This window comes from Corvus hawaiiensis, chromosome 1 (genome assembly GCF_020740725.1).
Source record: "Corvus hawaiiensis isolate bCorHaw1 chromosome 1, bCorHaw1.pri.cur, whole genome shotgun sequence".
Taxonomy (NCBI): Eukaryota; Metazoa; Chordata; class Aves; order Passeriformes; family Corvidae; genus Corvus; species Corvus hawaiiensis.
Genome location: NC_063213.1, coordinates 48,240,223 through 48,254,595, shown reverse-complemented (window position 1 = coordinate 48,254,595; position 14,373 = coordinate 48,240,223). Strand labels below are relative to the sequence as shown.

General features: G+C 44.7%; 1 protein-coding gene and 1 long non-coding RNA gene across 4 annotated transcripts in view; one reads left to right on the top strand and one right to left on the bottom strand.

Moving 5' to 3' along the window:
- RAPGEF5 (Rap guanine nucleotide exchange factor 5) overlaps window positions 1-4,379 on the bottom strand; it is a 159,499-nt gene extending 155,120 nt beyond the window's left edge. For both annotated transcript variants that reach the window (XM_048303609.1, XM_048303617.1), the window contains exon 1: window positions 4,134-4,379. In XM_048303609.1, the coding sequence (XP_048159566.1) occupies window positions 4,134-4,322 (189 nt within the window). In that variant the 5' untranslated portion in view covers window positions 4,323-4,379. The remainder of the gene's footprint in view (window positions 1-4,133) is intronic.
- On the top strand, window positions 3,232-13,788 carry LOC125325953. 2 transcript variants are annotated; one of them, XR_007203626.1, is made up of 2 exons: window positions 3,232-3,803; window positions 9,297-13,788. It is a non-coding gene; the product is annotated as an uncharacterized LOC125325953 (long non-coding RNA). The 2 variants fall into 2 exon arrangements; XR_007203627.1 differs by lacking the exon at window positions 3,232-3,803 and adding an exon at window positions 4,196-4,566.
- The last annotated feature ends 585 nt before the right edge of the window (window positions 13,789-14,373 follow it).

Below are 14,373 nucleotides of genomic sequence, written 5' to 3'. Positions count from 1 at the left end.
CATAACTCTAGGAGACAAACTGGGAAACAGAAGGGTCTTTCCAGAGATTTTGAGAAAGGACATAGCAGAGGGGAACAGTTCCACGGGCACAATGACCCACTACAACAGATCCCTCCTCTGCCTCTGCACAAGCTCTGACACATGCTCAGCTACAACAGCAGAAGATTGAGTCATTTTCTGCTATTTTATCCAGCAGAGGATGATGAGTAAAACCTACACCTCGCAGCTCACTGTGCAAATGCAATCTAATCATCCATGCCGTCTTGGATAACTCTGCTACACCTGCCCTACAAATGAATTTAAGAGAAAACACCATCAAGGACAAGGTCAATGCAGAGTTCAAAGTTCAGGAGCTTTAAAAAAAAACCATTGGGCTCCCATAGACAAGGAACTGGAGGTTTGTTTTATCTAAATGACTGAAGCAGTGGAGTATATTCATGTTTACTCTTCGCAGCACAGAAACATCCAAGCACCTTTTTCTACAAGGTGCTTTTCCACCTCCAGGTTCTTTACATGTATTAGTACTGGCTGTATCCTAACACAGAAAGCCAGAAATACATATTTGCTCTCCAGTTTTGGGGGTCGCTGAACTGAAAGGGAAATCTAATTTTGCTACACTGTATTTTCAATTATCCCCATCTCTAGTCACAATTTTCAGATAGTCTAATGTGAAGGGCTAAGGACTGAGATGTCCAAACAGATTGAAAAAATTTATTTCACCCCATACTGATTTTCAAAATATAATCAATTATTTTAATGTAGACTACCCTCTACTACACAATGCTTTCCTTTCCCCTGAAGCCCAGGAAGTATTTGAACAGCATGAAGTGAAGTACATCCTTAAAACAATTATAATACCCTTAACACTTCCATTATATTTTATTATCCATAGTCCCCAGGCATGCACACATGTAGATTATCTGTGCTTTATAGATGTGGAAGCGAACTGCACTGCAGGCAGTCCCTGAGCAAGTCAGCATCAGAAGCAGAACTCCTGTTCAGGGGTCATGATATTTTTCTAGGAAATTAAACAAACCAGAATTTCAGCTGGTCAGCATTTACTTGAAAACAGCTCACCTAAGTGAGCAACACTCCTGATGAAACCAGCTGGACAAATAAGACTCTCAGCTTGGTGTTTGAACAAGCAAAAAGGCACAAAGAAAAAGTCACTGGAGAGGAAGAACAGACTACGTTTTTTTCATAAGCAAACAAAACCCTCTGAAAATTAACTTTGGATTAACTTGAAATATTTTGTTGAGGTGGGAAAAAAAGGAATCTTTGTTTCATATATTTGTGTTACTCAACCTTTCTCCAACCTTATTTTAAGACTTACAAAATTTTAGAGTCATGTTTAAAAGGGAAAGTATAAAAAATGCTGCATTTCATTGTTCTAACATATCCCTTTCCTCTCCCAAATACTGTCATTTTCAGGGTTTAAGTTATTCTTCATATTAAATAGAAGTACGTGAAAAGTGTCATGCCCCTAAAAGTCCATTTTTGGGGGGGAAAGGCACATGCACAAAGGAGACAGGAATCAACACAGGGTACTGCTCACAGAAACAAACTGCTCCCTGGATGATCACACATGTGGGGAGACACTTCATGCACTTCAGGTGCCCACTTTGTCTCCAAAGAGAACAAGTGAATTAACAACCCTGCTGGACTCTTTGTATGACCTGCCCCACGGAACACCCCACTAGGCACTCATGCTGCTGAGTAATTCCATCTGCAGGATAGTCCCTGCAAACTCAGAGACAGCAGAGTACAGCATTCCCATTCTCCACATGGGGCAAGATACTGGTCCAAAGGTCCTGCTGTAGCTATACAGCATCTGCACACAGCATCACCCACTGATCCAAGGTCATAGAATCATAGAATGGATGGGGTTGGAAAGGACTTTAAAGACAATCTAGTTGCAACCCCCTTGCCATGGGCAGGGACACCTTCCGCTAGACCACTTTGCTCAAAGCCCCATCCAGCCTGGCCTTGAACATTTCCAGGGATGGGGCATCCACAGCTTTTCTGGGCAATCTGTTGCGGTGCCTCACCACCCTCACAGTAAAGAATTTCTTCCTAACAGAAGATCTGCTGGGTTGACTCCAGACTGCCTTACAGACTCACCATCCTCCCTCCAGTCTTCCTACCAAGACAGATGGTTCAAGAAAAACTTTACAAGATGACCCAGAGGGTACTGGGAGGTGAAGCCATAGGTGACACCACCACTAAATCTGTCACACTGTGTTTGCTGGTCCATAACACAGAACATCAGCAAAGGCAGGTAGAGTGTCAGCCGTAACTGTGTGAAACAAGAGGGGACCAAGGCTTCATCAAGTGCAACTGAGAAGCTGCATGACCCAGGAGCTACCCCGGCTTCTCACCGGGATGTTAACTCACCCACAGCAAATATTTACAGAGTAACTGTTGTAGCTCACTTGTCAGATGCTTTCAATAGTGGTGAGGAACAACCATGAGAGTTAACCTGAGGCTGCTCTGCATGGTGTCTCCCTGAAGTGTCAAGAATTTGTTTTGTTAAAACAGTGTTTCAGATCTGCCTGCGAACTAATGCTGTTACCAGCAGCCGTTCTGCACTGCTTCTCCTCACTGCACGCTTCTCCATTTCTTTGGTAGTATGCCTTTAATGAGGAACAAGCCACACTCAATTCAGAAAAGAACTTTCTTTGTGGGAAAAAAGGGATCCGTTGCAAGCGTCCTCTTAGGGCAAAACAAGGGTTGGCTATTTAACTGAATCCACTTAGCTCTGTGTTCATATGGACAACTTGTCAGGTGAATTACTAATTCATTTGAACAACAAAAATCATTATGCATCTCCATACATGGAGGTTAGTCTTTATTTTGTGTGTTGAATGTGCTGGAGGAAAGAAATTAATGTAGAACTGGAATCTGAATCCACATTACTCAAAAATAGCTACTCTCCTGTGAATTTATATCCTACCTTAATCCTAATTCTCTTCCTTGCCTATATATCCTCTTATAACAAAGCATTCACCCAGGAAGTTTGGTTTGCAATTCACACCCTGGTATATTTCACAACAACTTCCCCATGCAGAGAAATCATTTATTTACATGGGCAAAGTACTGCAAAGTTGATGAGGGTACAAACACACCATGCTGACTTCCCCCCCAACTAACTCTGCAGAGGTGTTTACCAGTGCACTAAAACAAAACAGCAGCTCGTTTGATTCTTCCCCATGCAGACAAATCCATCCCCAAGTGAATTAACCCACCCCTTCATTTGGACTGCTCAGGCGGTGGGCTGCAATCCAGCGTTGGCCTACAAGTAATGTCTGACCAGACTGACTGCCATTGACCTGATGGCAATGCCACCCCCCGATATGGCTCCAGTCACAACTGGGAGAGTTCGGAGCCGTGAGCAGCTGCTCCCCGCTGCAGTTCCCAGCCACGGCAGTGTCACGCTGTGCTTCACCGGAGCACTGCCTGCCGCGTGAAGATGCACCATCAACCTTTTGAAAAATGGGTGAACTTGAGCGAAATTTGGCTGGAGATCTCCGTGATGCCCACCTGACCTCACGGCCTCACTGTCAGAAGGCACTCGAGGTTGAGGGCCAGGTGTGTGCATCCCAACTTCACTCCATCTGAGCTTCACATGCTCCAGGGCACGCTGGAGTTCGCTGCTGGAACACGCGTGTGCACCGGCGTCGGAGCACGGCCGCGCTGTACCTCCTGTCCGGGCAGAGCGGGCACCAGCCCGCACGAGGGGAAAAGCACGGAAGGGAAGAGCCGCGAGGAACCCGAAGACGGGACAAGGACGCCTTCTCACCCCGGTATTTCATATTATACCAGAGCTGGCAGCGGTGACCCAAGCCCGGGGCCCCCCGCGGGCACCTCTCCCGGTGGGTGCCGAGGTGCCGCCCCTCCGCTGCCCGGGCATCGTCCCTTCCTCCCTTCCTCCCTCCCTCCTCATTCTGCCCCGGCCGCCGCCTGGCCCCGCGCGGGGCCAGCGCCGAGAGCCCGCGGCCTCCCGCGCCCCGCGGCCCGGCCGGGGGCGCTGCGGGCGCCGCCCCGCCTGCCCCGGGCACCGCGGCCCGGCGGGCAGGGCAGGGGACGGCAGGGCAGGGCTCCCTCGCTCTCTCCTCACTCACTCACTCACTCACCCGGCCGGCGGCGGCCGCGCTTTTCCTCCGCAGCGTCAGCCCGCTCCGCAGCAGAGCCGGCAGCTCCCGCAGCTTCTGCCGCAGCTGCACCGGCGGCGGCGGCTCCTGGGCTCCGCCGCCGGGGCTCCAGCTTCGGGCCAGCTCCGCGCCCTCAGACGGCGACGGCATCTTCACGGAGCCCACGGCCATGCCGCATCCCTGCCGGGCTGCGGCTCGCAGACCCGCTCGCCCGCCCGCCTTCCCCTCGCCCCAGCCCCAGCCGCGCTCCCACCCACAGGCAGGCACACGGCGGGCGGGCAGGCGCTGCCTCGCACGCAGCGCGCAGCACTCGCGCACCTTCCCCCGCACGGCGCGGCCCCAGCGCCGCAGGAAGCCCCGCCGGCCCTGCACCGCTCCCGCCCCGGGCCGCGGCTCCGGCGGTGATAAAGTGCAGGTAATGAGGAGGGTGGAGGAGGCGCGGGCGGGAAAAGGCAGAAAGTCCTGTTAACTCCTTTGCGCTCAGGGACCGCCGCCCGGGCTCTGTGCCCACCGCCCGTGGGGCCCCGCACAGACCCGCACCCACGGCGAGAACACGTGGGAGAGCGGTCAGTACGCTCAGAGACGGCGCGTCCGAGCCGAGGCGAGAGGGGTTCGGGCTCCTCCAGGGGATGGATGGCCTCGGCTTCCTCCAGAAGGCTGTCAAGTCTGGGCTGGAGGAAGTCCCAAGCAGGCTGGTGTGACCCTCAAGCACTGAGCCTGCCTGGGCTGGAGGCCTCCTCGCGTTCCCACTTGCCCGAGTTACCCTTTGGTCCAGAGATTATTTATGGCTGCAAGGGATGAAGACCTTCTCTGTTCCCTTCCCAGTGGTTTTTTGACTCAAAGGGGTGTTTCATCCTCCAATGTCAGCCAGTATTGATACTGGAGAAACCAAGCAGTTCATCCCAGGTGAATGACTTGCTTCCAGTCATTCAGGTAATCCCTGCAGGAGAACTCTCAATGATAGAAACCAATTCCCTTACTATTTGTAAAAGACTTGTCTAGAATTCAGTTCCATGAATTATGGGGACTTTATTTAGTCTCTGCAACCTGCCTTTTCTAACTCAGTGTTACAGCTGTTGCTTCCTCTCTGCCAGACTCTATTGTCTCTTATTTAGACCACAGAACTGGTGATAATGTGGGTGTCCCTTACATGTATCTTCTGCCTCAAAGCTACAAATAAGGCTGACCTGCTCATCCAGGATGAGTTTACCAGTGCCTAAATGTCTGAGTAAATGACATTGTAGCCAAGCCAATCTCACAGCCATGTTAGAGAAAGTTGTTGCCTTGTCCCAACCAAGAGGTCCCACTGGTTTCAGGACTGACCCTAGTACTCCTCCAGCCCCACAGGGAACTGGCTTAACCATGACACTAACCTTGGGAAAAAAAAGTAAAAAAGGAGTAGGTTTATTTCATCACTGATGTGCTCCATAAACCAGCTCCCCTAGGATCACAGGGTTACTCAGAGTAGAAAGATGTCAGATGTGCCCAGCTGTGTCAGGGTGCCGAGACACACAATGGCCTCCTCCAGCATCAGTGTGACATTGGATTATCTGTCACCTGAATGCAGCAGCAGCCTGGCCTTTCAGTAGCACTGGCCTGACCACAGGCTGCTGCAAAACAGTGATCCCACCTGCAATCCGTGGATGTGTTACTCCCTTTGCCACCCTTCCATGAGATCTGGTAACCATCAGGCTCTATTCAGCTGATTGATCTGGTAGAAAAATAACACCTCAGAAAATAATGGATTGGCCAGACAGCTGAATTGATCCACCTTGTGACCACACAGTTGCAGGATTGAGGAAGGCATAAACCTGGAAGTACGGTAAAGCAGAGCTGCTCCTTTCAGTAGCCGTCTGTCATTAAATCAGTTTAACTGCATCCTGTGTGCATGATTTGATGAGCAGCATGAATCAGGCCAACCTGGGTACTCTAGAAAGGGACAGGGTTTGCTCCAGCCACATTCTGGCACCACCTCCTTCCTGCTGCTATTGCCCATTACATTAGCCAGATCTGAAAGGTTAAGTGTAAAAAAATAATCACCTGTTTTAGCAGAGTGATATGGCTCATTGCATGATGCCTACTGCTGACACAAAAGACAGAAAAGAGACAGGATAGTGACAGCCTCTAGACCAAAAGTATCCTTCAGACCTCAAAATGCCAGAGAGATTTGGCAGTCCCAGCTGGCAACATCAGCACCAACCCTTTTGCAAGGACAAGGGTGGTTATGACAATCCCAAATGTTGTGTCCCAAACATTTCTATTATTTTACTTGATTTGTGCTTTCCAACTGCCCTGCAACGTAGTTTTGACAGCTGTGTTGCCTGGCAGCCACTTTGTCACAGCTCAGGATGCAATTATGAAGAAAACTGTATCTACACCCAAAAGAATAATGGATCTTTAGTCTATGGGCTTCACAAAAGGACCATGTACTTTGTCTGAGTCTTCAGGCACTGCTACAATACAACCTACAGTAAGACAACTCAATAAAGTGGGACTTAATGTGACAGACTGGAGCATAACCAGAAGTAATTTGATTATGTTAAGAAAGGGTAAAATTATTCCAGTCCTCAAATTTTTGTTTGTTTTTTAACTAAGCAAGATAAGTATAACATGTAAACAGTGTCGAAAGAGAAATAAATATGCCCTGAAGGGTATTTAAAAATTATCAGCTGCCAGACAGCATAATACGGACTATCAGTTGTCACGAAAATCGAGCAGATAGTAGTTAGGCCTCTCTAGTTCTTGTTTGGATCATTCCAGGTTTTGGTAGGATTGTGGTAGGAATTGTATAAAATTAAATTTTTTGTTGCTCTTTTTGTTAAGTCACTAAAAGTTTAGCATGGTGAATGAGTATGGGTTTGGTCTCCACAGGAAAGGGATGGGGGTCAGAGAGCAAAACCAGACCTGGTCAGGAGGTATTTGGCAAAACGGTTTCATTTAAAAACTCAAAACAATGTGTTGCAGTCAAAATGTTGTGTTCAGAGCATCTTGCTTTCAGTGAACTGTCACTGAAGGCAGAGCAGGGCTCTGAGGGACTGTGGTTCCTGTTCTCAACAGATTTGGCATCCAGGTGACTGGATTTCCTGTCCCTCGTGAACAGCAGCAATAACACTAAAGGAATATCAGATCCACTGACCAGGTGCAGACATTGGAGATTTCCAGTTCTCAAGATTAAACACTTATAATTTGGCCCAATATAAAGTCAAACTAAGGATCACTCTGTCTTGGGCTTTCTAGCAAAAAATCTAAACTTGAAAAAAAAAATCTTAAAATCTAAACTCCACCTTCCAGAGTGTAGTCTGGACTCGGCTTTGTTCCCTTACTTGCAAGAGTCTTCATATAAATATAGAAACATCTATGTTTAAATAGATACAGGATGGAGTCTGGAGACCTAAACAACTCTACTGCACTTTGCAGATGTGGAGCCTGGGAGTGTCTGCTTTTTTGAATGTGTTTGTTTTTCTTTCATGGTGTAGCACAATCAAAAGAAATGCAGTAAAAACAATACAAGCTGTTTCATGCCTGTATGAGTTTCACATCAGTTTTTAAGTAGATCATTGCAAAAAGAAAGAATTATCTGGTATCAGACATTTCCTGACAAAGCATAACAAACTCTCCTTTTGGTCTTAAAGCATTAGGAGTTCTTGACTCTGTTGGAATAATTGATACATGCCACTTTAGTTTTCCCTACATGATGTGGAGATAGGCACTGCAGAAACAGAATTGCAGAGTACTGGTGTGTGGGAGCCATATGTCATTGACAGGCATCAGTCCTTTTTGAATATTTGCTCTCCCTGACCTGGGCAGGAGGCATTCAAAAGAAAGCAAGTTTTTTTCCAAAACACCACCACCCGCTGCACAACCGGCCAATCACTACTTCCCCTTCCCGGGGCAATCCTGCTGGAGTGGGATGGGGGTTGATGCTCTCCTACCCTTTCAGAAACTGAGTTTATTTTCTTCTTCCCATCTCTTCTAAAAGCAGGCAAGCAGGTTTTTCTTCACAACACCTCTTTTCCCATACAGGAAGAGGTGAGCTGTGTACTGCCCACCTCCCATACAACATCCAGATGAACATCAAAGGAGATTCCTTTTTGTGGGATGCTCTCTTGACAATTGTATCCTACAAATTTTAGTTTGCCAAATATTACTCCAGTGCACATGAATTGCAGACTGCGCCTGACATGCTCCGAGATCCTGCCAGCTCTTGGGCTCCTGACATGGAGGAGCCTGGCCTGGCAGATTTTTATTTCTGGCTTTAAACACAACATGTGCAATGACCCCATAAAAGAGAAGGCCTGGGAAAGGCTTTGCTCCATTCTGCCACTTCAGTGCCTCAGAGCAGTCTTGGGACACATTTCCCAGTCCCAAGAAGAGACACGTGTGCCCCTCATCACTTCATCCACAGCACAAGTGCAGCGAGTGACCATTCAGCCACCGTGCTGTGAGCTGGAGACAGCAGTGCAGAAGTCTGGGAACCTCTCACCTTTTTCTGCTTCAGCAATTCTTCATTGGTTCACTCAGCTTCAGAACAAAACCAACCTGTCCACACCTCAGAGCTGCTAGGGATCTGCTTTCTGGCTGAATAACTTGCTTGAGACTTTTGAGTTTTTATCTCCCTTCCACCTGATCAAAGAGTGGGACCTCAGTTGCATTTTAAACGTTGAATATCAGCACTTTACTATGGATATAAATAGCACAAATTCGTTATCAGAGCTATGTAGATTGGGGGCGTGTATTTGGGTAGTGCAGACTTAAAAAAAAAAAATCAATTTAGTTTCGCAAGTAATATTTTTTTTAAAAAACTGTTTAGTACTGTGTCATCATATAGACCAAATATTCAGTGACTTAAGCTCAGAAGTACTGCTTGTAGCATTTCCAAAATGTGAAAGATCTGGAAAATGTAGTGAATGCTCAGCAACAGAAAGATACCAAAATGGGGACAGGGGACAAGGAAGCAGGAAAACAGTGCAAGGTGTGATTTGAAAGAAAGCAGAACAGGAGAATAACTACAAAAAAGAAGGAAGAGGTTAAAGATAAAAGAGATGTATGAGTAGGTGAAATATTTCAAGTGGTTTCATGATTTGTGTGACTCATAGCTGGAAAGTCTGAATCTGCCTCTCTTAACCCCCAGTTTTCTTTTGACAGCCTGTGAACCTCTTCAGTTCAGCACCTGACCCTTTCTCCCTACACCTCACTAAGAGCCACCTGCCCCTCTGCCCTCAGCACCTCTTCCAGCCTTCAAAACTCTCAGAGCATCTTCAGATGACTGCTCAGCCTGTGTCCTGCCTGTGAATCATCCATGGAATTGGGACATGATCCCTGCTACTGACTCTTCAGCACTCAAAGATAAGAGAGCTCAGGAGCATCCTGCGCCGCTGGGTTTGTTGGTGCTGTGGTTTGAACCTGAATTATAGCACTGGTCAGAGGACAGGTGTGCAGGAGGCTTATCAGGAGGGGGTTTGAAATCTTAAATGGATCTTTTTGCATTTCCTTTAGCAATCTGGTCTTTTTTAATAATCACTGAGCCATGATGACAAGGGCAAAACTAATGTATATACGGCATTGTATTTACATTGTTTGGTGCGTAGCAAGCTTTTGCTTTCATACAAACCAAAGGAAGAATGCACTTGCTGTGGTAACTGATTTGCCAGAGCTAATGAACCTGATTCAACTCTTCAGTTTGATTTGTCTTTTTAACATACTTGGTAGCAGGCAACCTTATGACCCCTCAGGGAAATTAAAACTCTAAAGCTCATATGTCTGGCCTTTTCTGTCAAAACAGTGTTGTCATTGAGCTATTGCTCTTTCTCTTACAGGCTAAAATTAAACTCCAAAGCCAATAAGATCCTCAATGGAGTTTGTTCAGTTTAGCTGGTTGGTTGGTTTTTAACTAAACACAGAAATCTCAAAATGACAAATCAATATCATTTAACTAAAAATTTAAAAAGAAAACACATAAATGAACCCATGGAATCGGGGAGTTTTTCTGACAGCTACAACTAAAATTCAAGTTCCTTTAGCCCCCAGACACACAGGCATATACATGATTTTTTTTTTTAATGTGCAGTGTGAGATGCTTTACATACATTTACAGAAGAGATTGTGTAGGAAATTTTAAGAGACAAATTGCAATTAGGTGCTAAATTCTCACAGGCAATGGAAGATTTCCCCTGTGTGATTAATGGTTATTCTGCAAATGTGTCTCTTCTTCCTTAGCTGTTAAATTCTCTGTTTATGTTTAAATTCATGTTTTCTGTTTTAATTTATATTTTATGCTTCTTCTCCATATGTGGGTGAGGACTCTTTAGCCTCATTTTGTGGAAGCTGTGTTTAAGATACTGTGCTGCCTCTTTGAGCATGAGACCTCTCTGTGAATCTTCAAATGCTTAAGCTCATTGAGCACATTTGAGAGGTATTGAAATCCAAAAACTATTAAGTCCTTTAAAGTATTCTGAAACTAGGCAACCAGTTAAGAGCTGTGGTTAATGCTTCAGGGAGGTAAAAAGTGCAACACTTCATATGAGACCTCAAAGTCCAGATAGGGTCTCAACCTCAAGACACAAATCCATACAAAATCAGGCTTCATTGATCCCCCTGCTTAGAGAACCACTACAGAAATAAGAGAGAGAGAGAGACAGAGTTTTCTATAGCATATACATCCCTAGAGTGTCTACTCAGCTTTCGTATGAGGGAGCTACTGTAATGTAATGACTTTCTCATATGATTATATTATCATTTGCAAAAAGAGATATTTGCATATATGTGTACACAGATATGAAAGGTCGCCTTTTTTTTTTTAATTACACTGCCAGTATCTCTCACTGCCTCCATGTGAACAGACCTTAGCCCCATATAATCTCTTTGATGAAGGAAAAATACAAAACCACATGCCAAACATTTTGAGTTTTCAGCATAGACCTGGATCTATGTTGACAAGCTTTTCCCAGGGATAGTAACATCAGTAAAATATTTTCATTCCAATTTCCTGAGAGGTTGGAAAAATCAACAAAAGAATAGCATGAGATAGATTGCCAGAAATAATATTACCATTTTAGACATGAAACCATCTCACAACATCATGTGAGTATTGAAATGCTTTAAAACATTTTCTTTAATTTGATTTGTTTGTATTTGTTCTGGGTTTTGTTTTCTTTTAACTATGCCTGATTTTTCTCGCTGAATAAGAGGATTGCAGCTGTTGAACAGAAACAGGGAGGCAGATGACTGCAAAAGAGGATCGTGTCTGATTGGGGGTTCAGAAGACAGTCTGCACTGTACAAGGGATGGTGTAGGTTTGCTTAGTGACCAGGTAGGTTTCTCTGGTATTGTTAAGAATAACATTAAAGGCAGTGATGTTCAGCCATACCAGCACCAGCAGAGGTAATGAGGCTGTGGACAAATCCAGGTGGCTTTGTCCTTTCCATTTGGGTGGTGCTAAAGCAGGGAAGGTTCAATCCAGCAAGTCTGCAGGCATAAGCAGAAGTCCAGGGAGAGATACTGCCTTCCACATCTGCCAGTGCAGGAAGTGCCTAGGGTACAGTAAATGGCTTGGAATGGATCTACACAAGGGCATTTTCAACTCTGTGTCCAGAGCTACAGCTTGATGAGCCTTCAGATCTCACACCAACAGCACTCCTGGGATTCCTGACTATTCAGTTGTCCTGTGGGACATCTATTCAAAGGGACTGTGGGAAAACATGATCAAAGCAATCTTGTTGTTCAAGGAAGTAGCAGACAGCAAGGGGGCAAGGCTGGGGAAGGAGAGGTGTCTGGCCAAAACAGGTCTCCCTGTGCTGAGATATCCAGCACACCTGGAGAAAAGAAGAAATTGTCTTTATCCTGCCTGTCATAATCTGCTCCCCTTTCAGCCTCCTCTAACTGTTTACAAGCACCTCTGGAGATTTCTGAAAGGTAACAGGAGTCGGGGAGTTAAAGAATTTGGGATAGCAAACCACTTTTCCCTAAGATGTCAACATAGATCCAGTTGAGATCACCCACAGAAGATTACGGATGTTGGCTTGTGGAGAGGTGGGCTTTACTGGAACCTCAGCTACAGAGGTGTACTTCTACATGAGAGCAGTTCTAGCTCTGGGGTCTACATGCATTTATCTGTCTGAAATGTGTTTAGATTACCTGGAGCAGCCAGAACTGTAAAGCAAGACTCTTACAGTCCAGTCTCCCAACAAGCCGCCATCAGCAGCCATGTAAAACCTGCAGGAAGAGAGTCACAGTAAGCACTGGGCATTGTACATGCAAAAGGCATGAGATGAATCTTTCTTTCCCACAAGAAAAAACTGTTCCCTCTCACTGAAGCCCTGGAAAAATGCCTTTTTTGTCCTTTGCCTGCAAGACATTTACAGTATTTTCTGAAAATTGGATACGCTACTGTTGGTAAACAGTGTTATGTCTGTAACTGTAATGAAATAAAATTGTACATTCATATAAATAACCTTTTTCTAGCAAAATACCAAACCAAATTAATCTAATTAACAAGTTGATATTGAACATAGTAACTTACAGACAAGCAATTCGTAAACTATCTAACAACGTATTAAGCAAACAACAGCATTTGTCAAAGGAAATTTAAGACATTCTGCCAACTAGAGGACTTGGCTAAACTAATACATTTGTAGCTGGATCTAATTATTGAATTAGAGCTTCTAAAATGCTGTTATGGCAGCCTGCCTGGACTGTTGTGGTTAGACAATAGCAATTCTTCCCTTTTCTTCCAGTGTTTTCATTCATTTGCAGCATAATTTTTGAAGAATAGAGCTTGGAAGCCAGTCCAGCATCCCACATCACAATTAACAGTCAAACCTATAGGATAATAAATAGGACATACATTATTGCCCCAACCTTACACTGCCTCAATACAGTCAGATGTTTACAGCTAGATACTTATTTCTAAACATTGTCCTAGGCAGCAATTCTAAAGAAAAAAATCCCTAACAGACACTACAGAAAAAAAAAATATTAAATTACATATTTGAGTTTCTCTTTCCCAATTCTTGCCAAACTGTATTAGTCTCAGGCAGATAGATCTGCAGTTTAATTAAGACCTAGGTAGCTTTCTGGTAATAATAAACTAATGGACTGGTAAACTACTTTTACTGGTGTGTGGTGACTCGATCTCTAACACTGTTTGGTTCTTCTGACTTGTTAGAAGAGGAAATAGTAAATACCTGTTGTGAACCTTTCAAAGGTTAAAGTGTCTCACTTCCCACAGATTTTCAACAAGCTAATAAAAGGCACCTGGGAAAAGGGGAATGTAGGTGGCTGGAGAAGGCTGATAAAAATAGGATGAAATGTAGTGAGTGCTTCCCAAGCTTGTATTAGGTTTGTATTACAAGCCAAGAACATCTTCCTATCAGCTTTCACTGAAGCTGACAGTCAGTAAGAACAGATTACTAATTTAGTAATTCATGAAAAATTCTATTTTGGCAAGTGAGAATGCTGTCTGAACGGGAAGTTATTAAAACTAATTGGGTCATGTAAAACCAGACAGTTTGTCTGTGAGCCCCACTAACAAAGCTGAGCCAGCTTGGGGAATGGCTGAGAACTTACTCTGTTTTAGAGCTTTGAAGCACACTGGATCTCATTAAAAAACAAATAAACGCATTTCAAATGGAGAACAATGTAATGGAAGCAGTTCCTCACACTGATTCTTCACCTTTGGGTTCTAGCCATCTGTAGTCTATCAACACAAGAACCAATAAACTAGGCTCCCTTTCCTGTCAACAGAGAGAAAGAAGACTTTGTAGGCCTGAATTCAGCCACTGTGTTTTGAATAAGGCAGGTCTTACAAATGACGTTTTTAACTCTACTGACTATAAAGCGAATTAAGGCAAGCAACTCAAACCTAGGCAGCTGCACTGCTGACACCTAAATCTTGCACTGGGTTTTCATTCGCATTCCTGTAAAATGGGGGAAAAATATAATTAAGCCAGGAGAGAACATTTACATTATCCTTCATTCAAAGGTAACAAAGCTCTCAGGTAGATGTCCAACATACATGCCCTACGTATTCATTGTCTTGGATATCAATTACATGCCTTAATTAAATAAACAGGGTTTATCTTTGGTTACACCACAAGAAAATTGTAAATTGATTTCAAACTCTTTGTTAGGATCTCCAAGACAGACTCCATGTCTGAAACCTTTGTCCTACCCAAGGTGTAGAGAAAACAGTAACTGTAAGGTAAGGCATACAGACCATTTGTTG